Raw genomic sequence first — 23384 nt, 5'->3', positions numbered from 1 at the left:
GACACTTTGGAGGTAGTTATAGGTCTAAATTAGTCACCTTAACGATTAAGCTTTAGTGAGCTAAATCGGTGCTTAGCTTTTTGTTTCATGTGAGAAGAAAGATTGCTGCAAATGATTTTAACTCCAAAAGGAGTTTTTAAAAGAATTACTGAAGTTGAAGGAAAATCCTCAAAGGAGGTGGCTATGCTAGGCATGGTTTGCTAACACTTTAAACAAAATACTCTCAGTCCCCTCATAAGTCCTCTGAGTTTATAGGGAGGATTGAGAGACACTGTAATTTTTTTCTTTAAAAATAAATCTGTTTTATAGCCCAGTAGCAGCAGGCTCTTTCTAATAATGTGCATGACAGCAGCTATTGGATAGAGGCTCACACAATCCTCTATGTGCTAATAAAAGTTTAAAAAAATCCAAACCAACAAAGCTTAAAGTTTAGGATTATGAAAGGCTTCATCATGTAGATAAAATGCACTTGCTTGGAGGCTTTGGGAAGCATGATGACGAGGGAATGGTTTGTTTAAAGGGGGTGATGGGGGAAGGACTGCACATTTAAATCAGTAGCCATGAGTTACTAGTGGCCTCATTAGTGCAAGGGTGTTGTGTTTTGCAGAAAACTCCGGAAGATACATTTTCATTAATATGAAGGATGATGGAGATGCCATTTAAAGTCTTTGAATGCACTTTCCTTCTCTGAATAAGGGTTAGCCAGATAAAAGGTGCTCCAGAGAGAAATGGCACAGTGAGTTATTAAGCAGAATGAAAACGTGACTTGTGCTGTGGTCAGGTTTGGTAGGGGAGGGCAAAATAGGTGAAATTGATGGGCACAGGGTACTTGTGGAAACTCAAGTAGTGATAGACACTAGGGAGTGTGAGTCAAAAAAGCTCTTGAACAAGCTTTCCTTATCTGTGTTCTGGTGGGACTGTGGGAGGCACTATGGTGTGATGATAATGGATGGGACTTATCCTGGGAAAGGTGGATATAGGGGATATATCAGATAAAAAGTGTAAGTGGATGATCTGAGCTCATTATCTAGCCACTTTCTTGTGGTCACTGCCAAGCAAGAGAGAATGAGAGAAAGCCTTTCCAGAGGGCATTTCTTGTCCATCCTCACACTGATGTTACAGGTGATTGTGATAAATTGCCTTGTGGCATGACTCTCTCCGTCTCCACATAGTGCCTTAAAGTAGGTACCAAATGTACAGATGTATTTGTATGAAAGTATTCTGCTCAAAACATGGAGTAAAATTGCTGATTTTATACAGAGTTATGCAGGCTGGGAATGTGCCTGTGTGATTTAAACACTGTAAACATCACAAAACCTTGTATTTTTAAGTATTTCAGATGAAACAAATGTGACTATTGCATAGTTAAAGAAAATTGGAGGTAAGGAATGAAAATAGAAACCTGAAGGTAAAGGAAAAGATGAATACATGACAAATTCAGTAGAACTGGAGATTTTAGCTATTGTCCTTCAGATCAGGTGAGAGGAAAGAAACAGGTATCTATATGTAATAGAGGGACTTTATAAAATTGTGTAGTTGACTGTGGTTCCTATAGAAAATAGAAGAAAACTATTGTAATGACAGCTGTAACAATCCATCTGCAGAAAGCTAATGCAGCAGAGTGTTCTTATTTCAGATGTAACCCAATTTGCCCAGCATGGGTTTGAAATAAAAAGAAATCCTTCAGGTTTGTATAATCCTAGATAACTGAAGATAGCTGCTGTTTAGTGCTTTATCTTCTATTTCCTACTAGGACAATAGTGACTGACCTTAAACCTTTAGTATTCTTGCTTGGTAGCACCAAATTGCTGCTGAATGTGGTAGGCCTGCTGAGAAATGGTAATAGAAATCTTGAGGGAACCTTTCTTTTCTCAGATCCAGGACTAATTTTTAATGCCCAGTTCAAACATTCCTTTTGCCTGTTATTTCCACACTTAAAAACAGACATCTGATTGCTACTTTTTAGCAGAAAAAAATTATCATCATGCCTAAACAAGTGTTATAGATTCAGATAATTAACTTTCCTTGTCTTTTTTTGCTATGTATGGAGGGAAACCCCAGGTGCTGTGACTTCAGGTAGTTAACTCAGTAGATGACTGCAGGTAGTTAGTTTAGCATTTGTGCATTCTTCAAGTACTGGTAGTCCTCCTGATAAGCCCCTAAATGTATGTTTTATATATGTATATAAATGTTTGCTTTTTTAAAGAACATGATGCAGTAAGTATAGTGCTGTTTTGGTTTTGTGGGGGTTCTTTGCTTGGGTTTGGTTTTTATTATGTTTTCCCCACCAGATCGACTACCCATGAAATTATTTGCCAGTTGCTCTCTGGCCCAGGGAAGCCAAGAAGTTTGTAAAACTCTGTGGTCAGTTGACCGTGTCATGATGTCAGATGCCCATCAGTCTTCTTCAACTGGACAGGGGAGAGAAAATATAATGAGTCTTGTCAAGATAAGGACAGGGAGAGATTACTCACCAATTACTGTCATGGGCAAACCAGACTTGACATGAGTAACTTAGTTTAATTTATTACAAATCAAATCAGAGAAGGGTAATGGGAAATAAAACCAAATCTTAAAAACACTTTACCCCCACATCTCCCTTCTTCCCAAGCTTAGCTTTACTCCCAGTCTTCTCTACCTTCTGCCCGTAGCAGTGCAGCGGGATGGGGAATGGAGGTTGTGGTCAATTCATCCCATTGTCTCTGATGTTTCTTCCTTATCAGGGGAAGGACTCCTCACATACTTCTCCTAGCTAGTTCAATCAACTTCTCCAGCATGAGTCCTTCCCACAGGTTGCAGTTATTAACTGCTCCAGTGTGGGTCCCTTCTAGGAAGTCAAGTCCTGCCAGCAAACCTGTTGTAGTGTGGCCTCCTCTCCACAGGTCCTGCCAGGTGTCTGCTCCAGCATGGTCTCCCAAGGGTGTCACAGCTTCCTTTGGGCATCCAACTACTCTGGCCTGGGGTCCTACACAGGCTGCAGGTGGGTATCCGCTCTACCAATGAGCTGCAGGGGGACAGCCTGTCTCACTATGGTCTTTAGCATGGGCTGCAGAGAAATCTCTGCTCTGGCAATGGGAGCACCTCTTCCCTCTGCTTTGCTGACCTTGGTGTCTGCAGAGTTGGTTCTCTCTCTGGCTGCAGTTTCCTATTGACCAGGGTTTCCCCCACTTCTTAAATATGTTATCAGAGGCACTACCACCATCACTGGTTGGCTCAGCCTTGGCCAGTGGCAGGTCAGTCTTGGAGCCCACCATTGGCTCTTTTGGACATAGGGGAAGCTTTAGCCTCTTCTCACAGAAGCTATCCCTGCAGCCCTCCTGCTACCAGAACTGTGTCATGCAGTCCCAATGCAACCTCCAACAAACTGCGTAAGTACAATTTTGCTCTAATAAAGAGCTCCTTCTGCTGGTGGGAAAATATCCACATACACTAAACCCAGCAAATAATGTGCAGTCTAGTTTGTATGGGGGTACAGCCTGATTTTTGAGTTATTTCTTGCTAGGAAATGCATTGTGTTTGACTTTTCACAGAAGGCTGTGCATGTGTACTAATGCTGTTGTCCTGTGGCTCTTCACTGATATTGTCCCACTATCACATGCACGTAATATGAGATAAATTATGTTTCTCAATATGTGTTAGTCTTTAATGGGTAATAACATGCAGCCTTATATGTCAAAGATGTAGATATTGTAGTGTTGTTGTCAATAAAATGCATTTTCTGCATCATGAAATAATACAGTGAAAATAATTTTGCTGAAAGAAGTGTGTTTCTCATGCACTAAAATGAAAATTCATTCTGGAGTACCAGCCCTGGGTAGCAGGCTGGGAGGGGGTTCTGATTTTTGAGACTTTTTTTTCCAGTACTGAAGTTGTTGGTATGACTGTACTAATGTGGTTTGATATTCTCAAGCAGCATTCAGCAAATTGATAATGGGGCAAGAAGACCAATATGACAACAACATTTATTACCTTCTTTCATGACTGAAAATTTGTAATTTTAGTGAAGTTTGTTTTCACTTAACTAAGCACTTTCCATTTATTTTAAATGTTATTTTATTTTTCACTTTCTGTAGTGCTAATTTAATAATAGGATGCTGCTGTGTCCTGAAACTAATGTTACCTGTGATGAGGAGCTTTATTAAAATGTGGGAAAATCCACATGGGCTCTACCTTCTTCTTAGCCCCTAGGATGACAGAACCTAAAGACTTTGGGCATACAGTCATTCAAACAATTAAGACTGTAAATAGTATGCATCATCACCAGAGTTGCTGTACAGTCAATAAAAACAACAAATCTTTTTCTCCAACTCGTGTGTACATTTAGGCTCATTATTAGTAGTCAACATGGCTTTGCCAACAGGAAGTCATGTTTGACCAACTTGATAGCCTTTTATGAGAAGATAACAAGGTGGATAGATAATTGTAGATCAGTGGATGTGCTTGATTTCAGCAGTGGATGTATCTTGATTTCAGCAGTGGATGTATCTTGATTTCAGTAAGGCATTTGACACCATCTCCCACAGCATTCTTGCAATTAAACTGAGGCAGTGTGGTCTGGAGGATCAGGTAGTGAGATGGTCTGTGAACTGGTTGAAGGAAAGGAGTCAAAGAGTTGTGGTCAATGGGACAGAGTCTAGTTGGAGGCCTGTGTCTAGTGGAGTCCCTCAGGGGTCAGTATTGGGACCAGTACTGTTCAATATATTCGTTCATGCCCTGGATGAGGGCACAGAGTGCACTGTCAGCAAGTTTGCTGATGACACCAAGCTGGGTGGAGTGGCTGACACACCAGAGGGTTGTGTTGCCGTTCAGCCAGACTTGGACAGGCTGGAGAGCTGGGCAGGGAGAAATTTGATGAACTTCAACAAGGGCAAGTGTAGAGTCTTGCACCTGGGAAGGAACACCTCCATGCACTAGTATAGGTTGGGGACAGACCTGCTGGACAGCAGTGAAGGGGAAAGAGACCTGGGGGTCCTGGTGGATGGAAGGATGGCCATGAGCCAGCAATGTGCTCTTGTGGCCAGGAAGGCCAATGCCATTCTGGGGTGGATTAGAAGGGGTGCGACCAGTAGGTCGAGAGAGGTTCTCCTCCCCTTCTACTCTGCACTGGTGAGGCTGCATCTGGAATATCATGTCCAGTTCTGGGCCCCTCAGTTCAAGAAAGACAGTGAGGTACTAGAAAGAGTCCAGCACAGAGCCATGAAGGTCATTAAGGGAGTGGAACTTCTCCTGTACGAGGAGAGACTGAGGGAGCTGGGGCTATTTCGCTTAGAGAATAGGAGACTGAGAGGTGACCTCATCAATGTTTATAAAGATGTAAAGGGTCAGTCCTGAGAGGATGGAGCCAGGCTCTTCTTGGTGGTGCCCAATGATAGGACAAGGAGCAATAGGTAGGAGTTGAGGCATAGGAAGTTTCAATTAGTTATGAGGAAAAAATTTTTCACTGTGAGAGTGACAGAGCACTGGAACAGGCTGCCCAGGGAGTTGTGGAGTCTCCCTCTCCAGAGACAGAGACATTCAAAACTTGCCTGGATGCGGTCCTGTATAATCTGGTGTAGGTGATCCTGCTCTGGCAGAGGGGTTGGTCTAGATGATCTTTCGAGGTCCCTTCCAGCCCCTGAAATTCTGTGATTCTGTGATTCTTGTATGAAATCCTCAAACAGTAATGAGATTCATCTCTGGTGCTTAACTTCTGTGGTACCAAAGTATGCTTTGACTGAACATAAAATATTTTTTAATTTGTTTTCTCTGAAAACCTCTGTGTTCATGCAGTGTAGCAATACTAAAGAGCATTTCCTTCATTGCTCTTGACAGCTGATTCTGATGTGGGCCAGAAGTGAGCTCTTACGTTCTTGAAACACTGCTGTTGGGTTCAGTTTAGCTGCTTGATCAGATGTTTATTTTGGATGATTAATTCTTCAGAATTCTTCTTACTTCTTTAGAATGTTTGGATCCTGCTTCCTGCAGCACTGTTGTGTTGGCTCATGAGAGCATAGGCACTTCTGGGGAAGAGAGGAACAAAGAGGTGATGCATATTGGAGTAGTTGTGTCCTTTGAAAGCACTATTTTCTTCAGTCACACCTACCTCTTTCCTCTTGAGAAGCAAGAACTTGGTACTATTTAGCTGAACACCCCAAGGCAATATGGCCAATGTAGCTTTTTCTATCCATTTGGAGTTGTCAGTTCTGTGGAGAACTGTTTGTCCTGTTCTGCAATGTTCTGTTGCAAGGCAGTGATCAGGGAATTTTATGAAATGTTATTACACAAAAATAACACCACGAAAGTATCAGACACACTTGCTTAGTCACTTTTGGATGCATCAGCTCCAAAAATCAGTTGGCAGTTTCTGCCTGTTTGTATGTAAGATGTTCTTTGAGATAATTTTCATACAGGCTGAGCTTTTAGTACTCCTACATAACTTAAAAATACTTAGTTCATGCATCAGTACTTTGAAACCAAATATAGTGAGTAAGCCTGATTTGCTGCTTAAAACTTCCAAGACACATTTAATTCCTCACATTTCTTGATATGAAGAGATTTTTTTTTAATATATAGATCTGCTAAGTGGAATTTTTTTATGGCAAAAATATTCTCCCAATCCATTTGTTTCCTTTTATATTTTGTTTTGTTTTGTTTTTAATTTTAATAGATGTCGTAGTTTGGGCTGGGTGCCCTCTGCTACAGGGGTGTTTCCTGTGTCCAGAAGTCCAGCCCAGTGGGTGGACACAGGAAATTAGGTTATTTCCTACCATGATCCCTTGCACCACTATAAGTCTTATGGCGGGGTCTGGCACTTCCTCTTTCCTTCCTCCTCGCCACCTGGTAACTGGGGGAGAGATCTCCCGGCCATGGGTCTGGTTAGGCCCAAGGCCACAGGGGGATGGGCAGTCTCAGATCTGGCCAGCTGAGACTAGCCTAGCAGTGGGGGGGGGGAGAAGGAGGAGCCCTGGGGGTTTGGGTGCACCCTCAGGTGGGAATGGGATCTCTCTGGGTCTGTTTTGGGTCTCTCTCTTGTCACTGTGTTCCTAGCTCTCTGCACGCACTCACCGTTCTATTTAAACTTTCCATCACTTTTGCAATCCGTTTGTCTGAGTCGTTATTTCTGCGCGTGGTGGGGAGGGGGGGCTGCCCCAACCCATTACAATAGAGAAAGGTGTACTTCAAACAACCCATGGGCACAATGCAGTTGCCCCCATCTAGTGCCATTGAGTCACTGTAGGGTACCCTGCCTAGCCTTCAGCTGCCACTAGAGAAGGACCTGGGTCTCCCATAGTTGTTGCATTTTACCTTGTGGTGGGTTGAAACTTCCCCCCCAACATTAAATTTGCCAGACCAGCTCAGTTGGAAGCAAATGAAAGCTCTATTCACAAGCAAAGCTGCAATCTACAATGGAATACAATGAATATGTACAAAATATACAGGATTTACAATATTTACAGGTATTTACAATTAATAAACAGCACAAGGACCCCTCCTGGCCAAAGACCAGGGGAGCTACAACAGCTTCTCCTTCCCTGTCTCCTTCCCTGCAAAGGGACAAAAGTAGTGCAGCCAAGATCAAGCAGAAGCCAGTTAGTATTTCCCAGCCCAAGGAAGTGAGGAGATGAATAGAATGGAATGGAATAGAATGGAATGGAGTAGAGTAGAGTAGAATAGAATAGAATAGAATAGAATAGAATAGAATAGAATAGAATAGAATAGAATAGAATAGAATAGAATTAACCAGGTTGGAAAAGAACTTTGAGGTCATCAAGTCCAACCTATCACCCAACAACATCTAATCAGCTAAACCATGGCACCGAGTGCCCCATCCAGTCTCTTCTTAAACACCTTCAGTGATGGTGACTCCATCACCTCCCTGGGCAGCACATTCCAATGGCCAGTCTCTCTTTCTATGAAGAACTTCTTCCTAACATCCAGCCTAAACCTCCCCTGGCACAGCTTGAGGCTGTGTCCTCTTGTTGTGGTGCTGGTTGCCTGGGAGAAGAGACCAAGCACCACCAGGCTACAACCTCCCTTCAGGTAGTTGTAGTTGGCAACAAGGTCTCTCCTGAGCCTTCTCTTCTCTGGGCTAAGCAACCCCAGCTCCCTCAGTCTCTCCTCACAGGGCTTGTGCTCCAAACTCCTCACCAGCTTTGTTGCCCTTCTCTGGACACATTCCAGCAACTCAATATCTTTCCTAAACTGAGGGGCCCAGAACTGGACACAGGACTCAAGGTGTGGCCTAACCAGTGCTGAGTACAGGGGCAGAATGACTTCCCTGCTCCTGCTGGCCACACTATTCCTGATACAGGCCAGGATGCCACTGGCCTTCTTGACCACTTGGGCACACTGCTGGCTCATGTTCAGCCTACTATCAACCAGTACCCCCAGGTCCTTTTCTGCCTGGCCGCTCTCCAGCCACTTTGAACCCACCTAATGTAAGTCCCTTATGTCTCCAATGGATTGTTTAGAACTATCATTATTTTCCTTTTTACACCCAGTAGTGATTTATTTACATTTTACTACTTTCTGTGTAAGATCTGTGGAAAAAAAATTTTAAAGGCATAGCTTAAAACTACCACATATCTGCAGCTCTCTGACAATGTCTTGGAGAAACTTGGTCTGTCACTGAGAGTGCCCAGCCATGGTTCAGCTCAGAGCAGGAAAAGTTCACTGAGCTTTCTTCTGGTGCCTGCTTCCAGGTACTGTGGAACATTTGCAGCTGTAGCTATGCTGTGCCATGTCTCCTGCAATAACATGATGTAGATGCTCAGAATAGGCACCTACATTTAATAGGTATGTTTGACCTTGATTTCTCTGCTTTGTTTTCTCATCTGTTTGGATAATACCAGCTGTTCATCTTTCAGAGATATTGTGAGGATAAATTATTAGGGAAGCACTTAAGTACTTAAGGGATGAGTAATGTTGTAAAGTCTACAAGGAAATTAAACATTCTGTCTTTCCAGCAGGATCTGAATATTGTTTACTAAATGAGGTACAAGGGGCATACACAATATGCTGAATAGAGCTGTGCATCGAAATGAGGCAGAGTTCCTGTCTTAGATTCAGGACTTCTGTGGTGACTGTTGTAAGTGCCTATAAGCACATGAAATGCAACAAAATTCAAACAGTTTACCATAATGATGATACTTCCAACTTTTTAGCTGCTGACTTATGGCTTTAATGTGATTTGTAGGAGGTATCATCAGTTCTGTTACACACACACACACACACACACACATACATAAATGTCCTGTTGTAATCAGCTTTGCTAATGCTGGACTCTGTAACCAGAACACGTGATGCACCCAAGTCAGGGATTCAGGTTAATGTTAAAAAGAAAAAAAATATGTTGACTTATAGGGATATTTCTTCTTGGTGGTTTGTTTTTTAGCATCTGCCTTTTAACATGGCATAAGAAATTTCTAAAAGGTTCACCACTCAATTAAACTTTTCTATTAAATGCTGGATGCAGAAGCCATATATTTAACAAGTTTTCCACTCTGTTGCTTTACTGTGTAAATAATATGTCTTCTGGAAATTTCTAATACACGTCAGGTATTCATGATGAAAAAGCACATTTGTACTGCCAGTTCAGAGATAATTACTTGCCATTAGGTTCATAAGATCATAAATTTTATTCATTTCTATCATCTAAGTTGTCAACTTCTTACAGTTTTTCTACACTCTGCCCCTCACTGACAAGCAGCAAATAATTTAGTCTTTGACCAAAATTATGACTGGCAAATGAAAATTTCATTGAAAGAGACAGCACAACATCAGTTGCACTAAAAGAACTTTTAAAATTTTCCCAATAATAATTCTAATTCAGTTGCCAAAATAAATTTCAGTGACTTTGATGAAGCTGCTCTTATTTAGATGCTGCCTTGTTATTTTGTTCAAAATGCGTTTGTACACACAGTCTTGTAGTCACTTCTGCTGTTTGAGAAAATAGTAGACTTTACCACCATAAAGAAGTTTCTTGTCTAAATGATGTTACTTATGTGACACAAAGATGTGTACAAATTTGATAGGGGATGCAAGAGTCTGGCTTCTTGTTAGGCAAAGGTCATCTATTTCCATGTCAATTTAGTTTTGAGATGCTGTCCAGCAGTAACAGTGATGATTTCAGTGATGTGTTGTCTGTAATTTAATTAGAGACTCCCACAAAACTCTGTTGCCTCATTCATAGCATGATTTGTGGCACACTGATGTAGAAAATATCTTGACATACTGAGGAAAGCTGCTAATTTAGTTATTTGGGAAAGATTTTTCTGTTATGTGAGATCTGCTCACTTCTATCCATCCAAATAAAGTGCCTCTTATTTCTAGAGCAAGTGAAAGGACTTTTCCCCCCCACTCATTTTTTGTGTCTTTATGTGGAGCTCTTTTATTTCAGTGATTGCATGAAAACCTGAGAGAATACTAACCAAGCTGGGAGAAAATAAGCATTGACAAAATTTATCTTCCTAATAATGACTTGGGATAGATATAATGTTCCTGCTTCCCCCCAAAAAAAACCCACAACACAATCCAAACCCCAAAACCAAACCCCAAAACAAAAACAAAACCCAAACAAACACTTCAAATATTTAAAAGAGCAATACAGAACTATGCTCAATGTATGTAATTTGAAATCAGAAAAGTTAAAGTAATCCTTGGCCATGTCTGTCATTATTGTGTCTTAATCTGCCAGTGGAAACATGCATTTCAGGGGGAAGAAGAACTAGCACTAGAGAAGCAATTTTCCAGTGACTTAGTTGCTGGTAAAGGTTGCTTAACAGGGGAGCCTTGCCTTTCTATCAAAAAAATAGAAGGTGAAAAAACCCAAACCAGTAACATCACTTTTTCTGGCATTTGGTGGTAAAGTTTTAGAAGAATATGATCCAGTTAATCCCAGAATGCCTTCCAGCATATGAGTGCTGGCAAGATTTAGAAAAGAAAGAATGTCCTCTCAATGTGTATGTTAGATATTAGTATTGTAGACTTGGCTTTATGCTAGCAGGAAAATACACATATCCTCACATTGAGATGAAATGGTTTGTGAAATGCTCATGCTATGCATGGAGTATTTGAGAATACCTTAGTAAACATACAGTTGGTGGCTTTTAATGTGTATTATTGACTTCAGTTGGAGTTTACTGTGTGTCTAGTAAATGGGAAAGTGTGGAGTTGCATGCATAATGCAAAATTAATGTAAATGCTTTGAGGAACAAAATTACATCTGATTCCCTAAGATATTTTAATTTGGAGGTCAATGTAGCTGCAAAGATTTTGTCAATACAGTGTCAACAGATATAACTCGAAAAGATAGACAAAGGAAGCTGATATCCTGTGTCCTGTGGACTAATACTCTTCTCCCTCTTTTGCATTACCCCACTGCTAGTGTAGATAATCTTTCTAGTATTTTCAATAGCTTTTGTACAGCAGTGATTGGTGGCAGGTTTATGTAGGAGCTACAGTCTAAGGCTGAACAAATTTATTTATTTTTGTTTGTGTTTCTGTGAACTGCTTTGGAAATCTTAACTTCTCAGGATCCAGATCACTGAATTCTGGGCTCTAAGAAACAGAAAGCTGGTGTAGGTTGTTTGTGGAGAATGTACACACATATAAAACATTTGCTTACAGTTTTGTTAACATTCAGCTTTCATAGTAGGATGATGCATTTCATTTAGGCATTTTCAATTTCCCTTTTCTGAGTCTAAAGTTGAAACTTTGAACAAAGCTTGTAGGAAGAAGGGTAATAAAAGAATGAAAATAGGTAGCTAAAAAAAAATAATTAAAAACAATAGAACAAACAAGCAAAACAAGTGTGAACTAGCACCTCAGTTTCTGTACTTTTCGTTTACTAGAGTTCGAGCTTCATCTTGTGCTTGAGTTCCTGGCAAGTTCTGGTCGCGGCTGTGGTTCCAGAGCTGTTACAATCCCCACTGAAAACAATCCTCCTGTATCCTCACTGTCTTGCAAGGAGCTGAAAGACCCCAGGATCTTGAATATTAAGGCAAAGTTGCGCTTCCAGGAAGTCTGGAGTTTTCAGAGTCTCATCAGATAAGCTGGCAGAAATCCAGTTGAGTTTCTGCCTTTGTATCTCCACTCAGGATTTTGTTTGAGTCACTTCCATGTCAGTGAATCTTTTTCCAAGAAAAAAAAATCTAGTGATGTTTCCAATGAAAGCGATTTCTGTCCAGTTCTCATATCAGTTTTGACCAGCAAACTAAACTGAAGCTGCTGTTTTGATGAGTATTTCCCACTTTGTATATTAAGCAGAGCTAGCCAAAGATGTTGATGCTGTACTGCCCTTTACTCCCAGTTAAGAGGATAGATAAATTGTTATATTGTTACTAGGAGCATCTATGCATTAAATGTGACTCTTCTATAGATTCATTTAGTTCAAGGAATCTTTCAGAAGCTACTTACTTTAAGCAGGCAATTGATTTGTAAATTATTGGAGGGCCATTAACCCATATTCCTGCAAGAATTTGGAATAATGTGCTAGAAATAACCACTCTACTTTGCAAGGTGTCTTCCAGTCTGGTGGAAACAACTAATACCCAGTGGGCTGAGTGTAAGTAGAGGAGGAATGGAAAGGGTCTGAGAAATCATAGAATGGTGTGGGTTGGAAGGAACCTAGTTACAACCTCCCTGCCGTGGACAGGGACACCTTCCACTAGATCAGGTTGCTCAAAGCCCCATCCAACCTGTCCTTGAACACTCCAGGGAGAGGACAGCCACAGTTTCTCTGGGCAATCTGTTCTAGTGTCTCACCACTCTCACAGTAAAGTATCTCTTCCTATTATCTAATCTAATGCATCTCTTTCAGGATGAAACTGTTACCCCTCAACCCGTCACTATACTCCCTCTTCAGCTTTCTTGTAATCCCCCTTTAGGCATTTGGAAGGCTGCCACTATAAGGTCTCAACAGAGTCTTATCTTCTCCAGGCTAAACAACCCCAACTCTCTCAGTCCTCATAGGTGAGATGCTCCAGCTCCTTGATTGTGTTTGTGACCCTTCACTGGACATGCTTGAGCAGGTCCATGTCTTTCTTATGCTCAGGCCCCCAGAGCTGAACACAGTACTCCAGGTGGGGTCTCACAAAAGCAGAACAGAAAGGGAGAAAGAAATGGGAGAGAAAAGATTCCACAAAGAAAATCATTGTCCAAATTCTCACAGCTTAATATTCAGACATCATTCTTCAGCCCAAGGCTCCAGAGGGCCTTGTCCAGGTTTTCAGCAATAGTGTTGCTTTTCTTCACTGAAGCAGCAAGGGTATGTGAAGCCATTTGTACCATCTGCCACATAACTGGCAGAAAAATCAAGAGGAGCTGATTGGGGTCAGACTCTTGAGGACGTTTGTGGTGAATTATTTAGATAAATACCAGGCTTGGTCTTGAAAACCTGCATAATCTTGGCAGCCCAGCTTTTCAGGAGGCAGTCAGTAAAGGGAAGCACAGCTGACTACTCTTGCCAAAACAGCAAGATACTAGGTATGCCAAGTCTCTTAACGTACCTGTGCTCCTGCAAATTAAATGGTGAAATAATAGTGTGATTTTAATGCATTTTGCATGTCCTACAGTAAGTTTTACTCTGTGAGAAAAAGTCTGAAAACAAGTATGTCCAAAAAGAAGCTTGAAGATTCTGTAAGTGTGCTGATTAAAAGTCTGCCAGCAGGGATCTTTTTTTAGCTAGTCTGTGACTAATTACCTCACTTTAGAGAACTTCTCAACCTGCATCTCTCAGTTTCTTTGTTGTGATTTTTTTTTTCCAGGGGTAGTTTTTACTTTTCATAAATAGTAGAGGGACATTAAAGCATGAGGTGAGCTTATCTGCTGGCAACTCCAATCTCAGTGGTTTGTGGTTGTTGTTGTTGTCGTTGCTTTATTATTATGACCATTATTGTGTTTTTTCAGACTTTACATGTAGTTTTGCTCACTACGTTGCAAAACTTGCAGTTCATTATACTCCCACTGCTTGGCTAGAAAGGAGCAGAGAGAGAATACAAGAAACAGATCCATAGCATTTGAAGAAAAGCATGGAAATTAAAGGAGGCTTCTGAAAACCTGTGGTGTTACAGCTCTGTGACATCTTTTTCTTGGTGTATGGCAACAAGAACCATCCCAAAGACTTCTAAGTCTAAGGAAAAAAAAAAAAGAGAGGGAGAAAATTAGGGGCTGTTATTGGTCTGATTTATAGGAGTAACAGCAGCATATAAAGCATCTGCCTTCCTGCCCGATAATCCAGCTGTGATCAATGCAAAGCCCACTTGTCACAGGATTATGTGGCTGTTGTTTACCCTTAAGCACAAATTACTACTTCGTGGTCAGTAATGGATGTACATTTCTTGTTTTGCTGTAGCCACACAACTTTGATCTTAATGAAAGCTGGAAGCAAATATAGATCAGGATATGTATGTGTGTATGTGTGCCTGTAGAAACAGGGGCTGATTCTCTCTTTGCCTGTAGAATCTGGTATTAAAGGAAACTGTCCCTTGTGGGTAAGTTTTGTGACAAAAATTAGGAGAGTTTCCTGTGGTGTTTCTACAAGGTCTGTGGGTTTAGACATATGCAACCATTTTCCTGCTTGGTTCCTTGTGCCTGGCTTCTGCTTTACCTCTCCTAATTGTGAAGAAAAAGGAATTTAAGAGCAAATTCTTTCCCAGCCCAACAGACAGGCTGTTACACAATAGGACTGTTTGCTTGGTTGGTTTTGTGTATTTGCTTTGCTTTGTTGTGAGTCTCCTGTGTAGAAAGCTATTTGTGCTTTAAGAAACAGAAAATGACAAGTGCTGGTGAACCTGATGAGCTCTCAAAGCCCTGAAATGGAGGAAAGTGGGAGGCTTGTACTAAGCACCAACATGCTGACCTCAGTGTGTCATTTAAGTGTTTTGAGCTCTCTTTAGCTTGTCAGTGCAAAAAGATTAGGGTGATCACGTTCAAATCTATGGGAATGATGATGCAGAGATTAAAAGACAATGACAGTATTTTATTTGTCACCAGTGTACTCAAAGCAGATTTGTTCAAGGAACCAGCATAAACAACGGAGCTATAACAAGATTTCCCAAATCAGTAGTTTCAAATAAATGACATTTGATTGTTTTGAAATTTTGCTTAAACCTTTGAAAACCAAACCCAAACCCAAAAAACTTCCTTTGCAGTTATCAGAACATACAACTTAATTGACTCTGCTAATGGGAGAAATAAATACCTTTTTGGAACAACATGAAAAATAATGACATTCATTTTCTTACATAATTTTAAAATATTAACTGATTCCTTCTATAGCTTTCCTCTGTTTTCATTCTGTTCTAGGACAATTGGCTGCCTCTTAAATGATTTGACATTTTTTTTACCTGTTGCATATTCATGACTAGGGCACTAGGCCTTTATTTTTAGTTTTTATTCTTTTGAGGCCTATATTTTTAGTTTAATGCCTAGCATCTGTATGCCAAGGAGCTGGAAGCAGTCACAGAACACAGTCTGTTTGGTAGCAATAGCACTACAGTGTCTGCCTCTTAAATGCTTGCATCTTTTAAAACAAAGACCTTCCTTCTTCCGTGGAAGAACCTTGCTGGATGAAGGTCTCCAAAGCATTTGTCTCCCATGTTGTCTGATCGCCTTCACTGAAGCAGCATAAGCACGTATTTGTGTGCAGACCTTCTGTTTCTGATTCCTGTCTAGTTAGAAAAAAAATTGAATTAGAAAATAATAGACACCAGTGAGAAATTCTCAGGGGAACTAAAGAAAAATTATACCTGCTCCAGCTCTTCTTTCTGTAAATGTGGTATCTAAACCCAAATAGTAGTAGAATATTATCAGGATGGAGATTGGAGTCAATACAGCTGACCAATATGATCGAGTATTGTTCCTTTATTGTTCCGGTACTGCAGGCCTATGGTGCAGGCCTATGGTGCGAGTATAGCACAGTAAAGTAAAGCAAAGAAGAAGAAGGGAAAGGGAAGGCAGAAGTGCATAGCAAGGGAACTTCTACAGCTTATATAAACTCGGAGTGCCCTGTTGGCATGGCTCCACTGGTTCCCCATGAGTGACCACACATCGCACTATTATAGATTATTGGTCCAACTACTAATGACACGTGAGGTTTGTTGATGCAGGTGCATGTCCTGTTGCCCCAAGATAACTTTCTGTGTTTGTAGCTACCAGTGTCCTGTTTTAGTTACATGCTGCAGGCACAGCACTGTTTTGCTACACTGCTAGCTGGCTCTGCACTTATGCTGAACATGGCTTACCACCATGTCAGGCTCTAGGCCTGCACTGCCAGATAGCTCTCACTGCTCGTCGCTGGCATTGCCACAGAACATGAAGGTGTTGTTATGAGTGAGTATATTACTTTGGGATATTTTTACTAGATAGGATATGATTGGACAGTTCAGTGTGTAAAAATTGTGTTCAGATTCAGTTCCCTTTTGCCGTTGCTGGCTCTCATTAAATCAGATTTATGACCAACCTCCTATGTTGGACCGAGTCTGTGGGCACTGCCATAAGCATTTTAAAATAAAATAAAGTCATTAAAAACTCTGAGAAAAGTCATCACAAGGTTTGCTAATAGACCACAAGTATTTTTTTTTGTACAGATTCTAGTAGTGCTATACTGAGCAAAGTGGCTGTAGGTATTTTTACCACTGTTAGTGGAAGCTGTTCAGTTCCATGGCTGGATATTGCTAGGTTGACACAAAAGTATTTGAATTACTTTCCAGTGTCTTTGGCCCTGAAATAACATCAAATGTTAGGTTAATTTCAGGCACAGTTATAAACACCCATGAAAATTTTATGTGAAAGCTTAAGATTGGAGGACTCTACTTTGAAGGAAAAAAAACCCAACCCTTAATCCTCCCCCCAAAGGAGCATACACTAGGGGTTTACATTAGAAGAAAGTTATTATTTGGAAATAATATTTTGTATCTAAAGGTATATTAATATTAATTTTAAAATAATTCTTTTTTCGTAGGGTGCTCTTGGCATATGTCATAATTAATTGTGGAAATTTATGTCCAATATGGCAGGATGGAGCCAAGGCTACAGTAACCTAGCTTCACCTTTTTTTAAACTTACAGCTGCATGGAGTTTTCAGAGGGGTTGGGAAACCTTCGTTATTCATTTTAGTGAAGATGTCTTAAATCTTTCTTTACAGAAGAAAGTTAACATAAAGAATCTTTCAGATGATATTTCTTTTATTTATTTTTTTTTCTGAATTGAGAGAAAAAAAAAAAAAAACAACCAAGCAGACAACTCTTTTTCTTCAGTTTCCTCCTTTCCCATCTACCTTTTCTAAATTATATTCTTGGAAAATTAAATGTTTGAGTTGAATCATAGAATAGAATCATAGAATTGTTTTGGTTGGAAGAGACCTCTAAGATCATCAAGTCCAACCTTCAACCATGACTATTAAACCATATCCTGAATTGCCATGTCCACACATTTCTTGAACAGCTCCAAGGACAGTGACAGAATCTTGAAGCTGATACTTCTGACATTAGCCATGTTCGTGCAAAGTCTGCACTGCTGGAAGTGATCACTTCACAATGGAAAAAGCAGGAGCTCTCGCCTTCTCCTCAGATTCACAGTTTGACTAACTAACTTTCCTGTGTTAAATGAGTATCTTAAGGACAGTGTGGCATAGCTGCTCACAACAAATGACAAGGAACCCTGAAAGCCACTTCTTGATGCATGTAATTTCTCTCGCAGTGTTCTAAGAACTAAGGTATTACAAAGTGTGAGTGACACATAGCTACAGGACAAACAGGACTCCAGTTGGATCAGGTAAAAATGGGGTACAAAATATTAGGAAAAGTAATAGCAAAAAATACAAATGATCTTATTATGCAGTCACAGATCAACTGCAAATCCAAATTCTGAAACCCCTGAAAATCAGTCCCAGGAAAAGTTCATGATTGCTCTTTCAAAAGAAGGGTATTCCAGTTCTAGGATTCTAAAAATGGAGGAACTTCCCATGCCAACTGTCTGCTTGACCTTTGTTGCCTGAAAAGTAAACTGCATCCTTCATGCATGCACAGAGGTGATGTAGTTAACACCACTCTCTTAGGACTTGTCACTGGGAGGTTTCCTCTTAGCTTCCACATCCTTCTTAAAATCTTCAAGCTTCTTTGCAACGTTAGGAATATCACAGTTCTGAGCCACATACATCCCAACCACATTGCCAAGAGTAAAACCAAGCAAGAACTGCAGCATGGTGCCCGCTTGCCTGCTTCTTTGCCACATTCCCTGCATGCCAGCTGGGGAAGTAAAACTTGTTGGGGCTTTTTTACAGTGAGCATACTTTTCATTTTCCTTCCCTCACAAAAAGTTTTTTCAGCTCTTTTAACTTCTTTATAGTGATACAGCAGGGCACTTACTGAAGACAGAAAAACATGCAGGTAAACTGCACTGAGCAAACTTAGGATATGCCATTGATTTCTGCTAGGGAAACTCAGGACATGCCACCAACTCTTTCTACTTTCTGAAGCAACTCCAAAGATGAACCTGTGAAGAGGTTGTAATCTCTTCCCACTGCTACCTATATCATCTTTTATCACTGCTGGCAAAAAGAAAATAATAATGAAAAATGACCCCCATCTGACAAGTATGGAGAGACTATCAGTTATATTATTAATTTTCTGTTTTCTGATGAGAGTTTTACACAAACCTGTCTATTAATCAAATACATAAAATTAATTTTGTATGTGATGGCAGCAAAACATAATTTTTCCCCTCGTTTCTTCCTCCTACTACATTTTTCTGTAGGCCTTCATTTCACATCTGAGTACTTTTTCTGTGCATTTTTGAGCTTTGATTTGTGGAGGGAGATGATATTTTTTATTAGCTTACCTGACAAATGGAAAGTAAAAAAAGCAGAAAGGATAAACTTCTGAAAATCATCTCTTACTAAGCTGTCAAATTATTGAGTGACATTTCTCACTTGCGCTGCTTTATGCTGGATCAGCAGGCAGCAGCCTGTTGCCGGAGTGCTTCATCCTCTGCGAGCATTTTGGGATGCTTTGCTACTCTGAGGTTCTCTGAAACGTATTGTGAAATTCTTAATGAACCTTGGCAAAGCAGGAGTGAACATGCAGTTTTTCAGTAATTTCTCTGGATGTGGAAGATGTGGAATAATGAACAAGAGAGATATTTTTACTGACCTCAGCATTTGGGAAGGTTTAATTTTTTAAATCAGATGATAGATAATGTTAAGAATTTGCATTATTTTGTGTGACTTTATTAAAGGAGAAATATGATGGACACTTCATTGAAAAAAAAAAAAAAAAAACCAAAAAAAGAAAAGAAAAAGTGAAATTGTAGGTGAAAAGTTTGCTGCTCCAGATTTGTGGGTGCAAAAGTTTTGAAATCATTTTGTAACAGAATAGCTGTGGGTTTGTCTGCACTTTGTCTGGTGGCAAATAACTACACATGGTGAAATGAGCTCTGTGCCTCTTTATCCTCTTTTAACAGGGACCCACAGCTTGTAACACAGATGCTTTGGATGTGTAAAAATAAAAAAAACTGAAAAGGAAAGGAGCTCTGTATCACAGTATCACCAAGGTTGGAAGAGACCTCAAAGATCATCGAGTCCAACCTGTCACCACAGACCTCATGACTAGACCATGGCACCAAGCGGCATGTCCAATCCCCTCTTGAACACCTCCAGGGATGGTGACTCCACCACCTCCCTGGGCAGCACATTCCAATGGCTAATGACTCTCTCAGAGAAGAACTTTCTCCTCACCTCGAGCCTAAACTTTCCCTGGTGCAGCTTGAGACTGTGTCCTCTTGTTCTGGTGCTGGTTGCTAGAGAGAAGAGACCAACTCCTTTCTGGCTATAACCACCCTTCAGGTAGTTGTAGAGAGCAATGAGGTCACCCCTGAGCCTCCTCTTTTCCAGGCTAAACAATCCCATCTCCCTCAGCCTCTCCTCGTAGGACTTGTGCTCAAGGCCTCTCACCAGCCTTATTGCCCTTCTCTGGGCACATTCAAGTGTCTCAATGAATCAGACTGTGCAGTGATGACTTTATTTATAGCCTAGTTCATTTACAATTGTAAGTAAACTTGACTTCCACACACAGCAAAGTGTGAAATATCCAAATTAATCATAGATTTAAGAGCCTGGAGAAAATAGATTTTGAGAGCATCAAAAGTATGAAATGAGAAACAGAAAAGAATGGGGGACCAGGCCATTTATGGATTAACAGGCTAAAAGGTTCTTTAGCTCTCAGAAACAAGGTGCAAAGGCAGAGCTGCTATTGATTTTTTTTCTTTTTTTTTTCCTAAAATAAATCCCATTTCTACTGAAAAGAATTATAGACACATTAAACAAATTAAAATCTTCTGGATCCCAGTTACATGTGGCCTCTCAATTTATCTGTGTAGCTGTAAAATACTAGTGCTGCTTTCCTTCCACCATGAAACGGGCAACAGTGTGGTGTGCCAATTTGCAGATCCTCTCCCACTATATGGATCACACAAGTTCAGCAGAGCTCTAAGTTGTAGACATCAGACTCAGACTAGGCCTGTGAAATACCCTTCAGGTTTTATGTGGGAGTGATTAATGGCCCAGTCAGGATCTATAAACACTATGTGAATAAGACTGAATGTTAGGAAGAAATTCTTTGTAGTGAGGGTAGTGAGATACTGGAGCAGGTTGCCCAAGGAAGTTGTGGATGCTCCCTCTCTGGAAGTGTGCAAGACCAGGTTGAGTGGGGCCTTGGAGCAACCTGGTCTAGTGCAAGGTGTCCCTGTCCATCACAGGGGAAGTGAAACTATATGATCTTTAAGGTTCCTTCCAACCCAAACCATGTTATGGTTTTGGATAGGGCATATGATGGGACAGAGAGCAATCATGATCATGGGCATGCTTCTTGCAAAGTAGCTGAGCAGTGAAGACCCTCTTTCTGGATCTGCCTTAAACTCTTTTCTCCTAGTGGGGTTGCAAAGAACATGACATCTGATAGACAATCATGGTGACTAGCATGTCCCAGAAAGCTATATGACTATAGGACAGTCCACTCCTTGAGGGTATCAATTTCTTATATGCTACTGATAAAGGCCTTGGTAGTATATTAGGGTGTATATTTCCCACTTTAGGACTTCATCTTTAATCTTAGGGGACAACAGCTAAAGAAAGAGCAGCATTAGTGAATTGATGTCATCTTCAGTCAAGTCTGTAGGTTCAGTGAAGCACAACCACTAACAATGCCCTATGGCACTGGATGTGCCACAGTTTTCTTCACAGCAGGCACCTTGAAGCTGAAGGTGAATGAAGCTGGACTGAGGTATCTGACTTGCAAAGTGATGTGCGTTGCATCAAAAGGTTCTGGGATTTTCTCTGATTCAGTTTAGTAGAGAATGGTTATATTATTGTCTGTTGGGGCTTAATGTATAAGGTAAATGGATGATGAGGTGGGCTGGAAGGTGGCTGAACCACTAAGGTAAGAGGGTTGCAGTGATCAGTTGCACAAAGTCCAACCAGCAACTAGCGATGTGCTCCAGGGATTGATGCTGGGGCCAGTACTATTTAACATCTTCATTAATGACCTCTATGATGGGATTGACAGGAACCTCAAAATTCAGCTAAAGGAAATGTAAAGTTCTGTAATGATCTGAATTTGACTGCATATTTTTGGATGACTTTGTGTTAACAGATAGATGAAGATTTGCTGTCTCATAACTTAGTTGCTCTACTGCAGCCAGTGCACCATACTCCTTCTGACTTCAGTTTTCATTCTCAAGTGTGCCAAACTCAGCCTCACAGTATAGCTTACCTGGTTTTCATCTTTAAGGTAAGAGCCTTATACAAAGCCAATCAGTATTTTCACCACAAAGAGGTGAGAAAAATCTTGTGTCCATTGGTATTCCTAACCTCTCCCAGCAATTAACTCTTGAGGCTTTTGACCTCAAATGAAGTATGTCTTCTCTAGTGGCTCCCTGTGACTTGAATTGGTGTCTCCCTCTGTTTTTCTTTGTTCTTTTTTAAAAATCTTGTGTGCTGAAATCCCTTGTGGAGTCAAAATGTTAAAGAGAATCCTGTGCTTCACCAGGAAGACTGGACAAGTTTTCCAAGTTACTCCTTTTAGATTTACATTGCTGTGTAATGGGAAGGAATGATAAGCTGCAGTTCAGTGTCAAGAGATTTCACAGCTCACTTCAGAGAGGAGATTTTTCAAATGGAATCGTCTTTGATTTTTAGAGTCTGTTTTGGATAGGAAAATAAATCTCGTCTATAGTTGGAATTCTGGGGATGATGAAAATGAGCAGAACTCTGAAAGAGAAATGCATCTGCAAAGAACATTTATTGGAGCTGGAGATTTTTTTCCCCCTTCAGATGCTGTAACTTTTTTGAGGTTCAAAAAGCCATTGAGCAAATTAATGAAAGAAAAACCCACTGAAGTTGAAAGTTGTCCCCTCTGGATTAGAAAGTGGTAAGTTATAAGTTGATGCATGCTAGGAGTGTGTCTGTGCTTATACTTAAACATTCGTGGCTTCCCGATACTGAGCTCTATGGACTCTGTTGGGAAAAGTCCAGAGGAGGGCCACAAAGATGATCAGAGGGCTGGAGCATCTACGACGACAAGCTGGGGAAGTTTTGGGTCTGTTCAGCCTGGAGAAGAGAAGGCTTCAGGGAGACTTTATAACAGCCTTCCAGTACCTTAAGGAGGCCTACAGGAAAGCTGCAGTAGGACTTTTTTATGAGGGCATGTGGTGAGAGGACAAGGGGCAATGGTTTTAGACTGGACCAGGGTAAATTTAGATTAGACATATGAAGAAGTTTTTATGAGGGTGGTGAGACACTGGAAAAAGGTGTCTAGAGAAGTTGTGGAAACTTCCTCTCTGTAGCCATTCAAGATCAGGCTTGATGGGGCTCTGAGCAACCTGGTCCAGTAGGAAGTGTTCCTGCCCGTGGCAGAGGAGTTCTAAGCAGATGATCTTCAAGGTGTCTTCTAACTTAAGCCATTCCCTTCTGAGGGGAATGGAGGGCCCTATATGTCGGCCTGACCCATCTCATAGGGAACTCTGTTGTCTGCCAGGAGCCCAAGTTAATGATGTTACCAGTAGGCTGCCTAGACTGGTGCAGCCCTCTGACTACTACCCTTTACTAGTTATGCAGTTAGGGAATGATGATGTTGCAACCAGAACTCCCAGGGCTATCAAAGATGACTTCAGGGCCCTGGGAGACCTGGTTGAGGGGTCAGGTGCACAAATAATTTTTTCATCAATACCCTTAGTTGCAGGAGGGAATACCATAAGGAACAGGTCAGCAGCTATAGTTAACAAGTGGCTTAGAGGCTGGTGCAGTCAAAAGAATTTTGGGTTTTTTGATATTGGGAAACTTTCTACTGCACCAGGCCAGCTGGCAACAGATGGAGTACATCTGTCCCAGAGAAGGGGAAAGGTCACAGTAT

The 23384-nt window shown here is 40.9% G+C and overlaps 2 protein-coding genes across 2 annotated transcripts in view; one reads left to right on the top strand and one right to left on the bottom strand.

Moving 5' to 3' along the window:
- HS6ST3 (heparan sulfate 6-O-sulfotransferase 3) overlaps positions 1-23384 on the top strand; it is a 401136-nt gene that overhangs the window by 260343 nt on the left and 117409 nt on the right. The gene's annotated exons all lie outside the window — the stretch shown is intronic.
- On the bottom strand, positions 18034-18230 carry LOC137456528 (short transmembrane mitochondrial protein 1-like). The gene has a single exon (XM_068168047.1). The coding sequence runs from the start codon at positions 18220-18222 to the stop codon at positions 18034-18036; it is 189 nt and encodes a 62-aa protein (XP_068024148.1). The 5' UTR covers positions 18223-18230.

This window comes from Melanerpes formicivorus, unplaced genomic scaffold (assembly GCF_026170545.1).
Source record: "Melanerpes formicivorus ecotype bairdi unplaced genomic scaffold, bMelFor1.0.p_v2 SCAF_1, whole genome shotgun sequence".
Taxonomy (NCBI): Eukaryota; Metazoa; Chordata; class Aves; order Piciformes; family Picidae; genus Melanerpes; species Melanerpes formicivorus.
The sequence above is the reverse complement of the archived record's forward strand: the minus strand, read 5'-3'. Positions and strand labels throughout refer to the sequence as shown.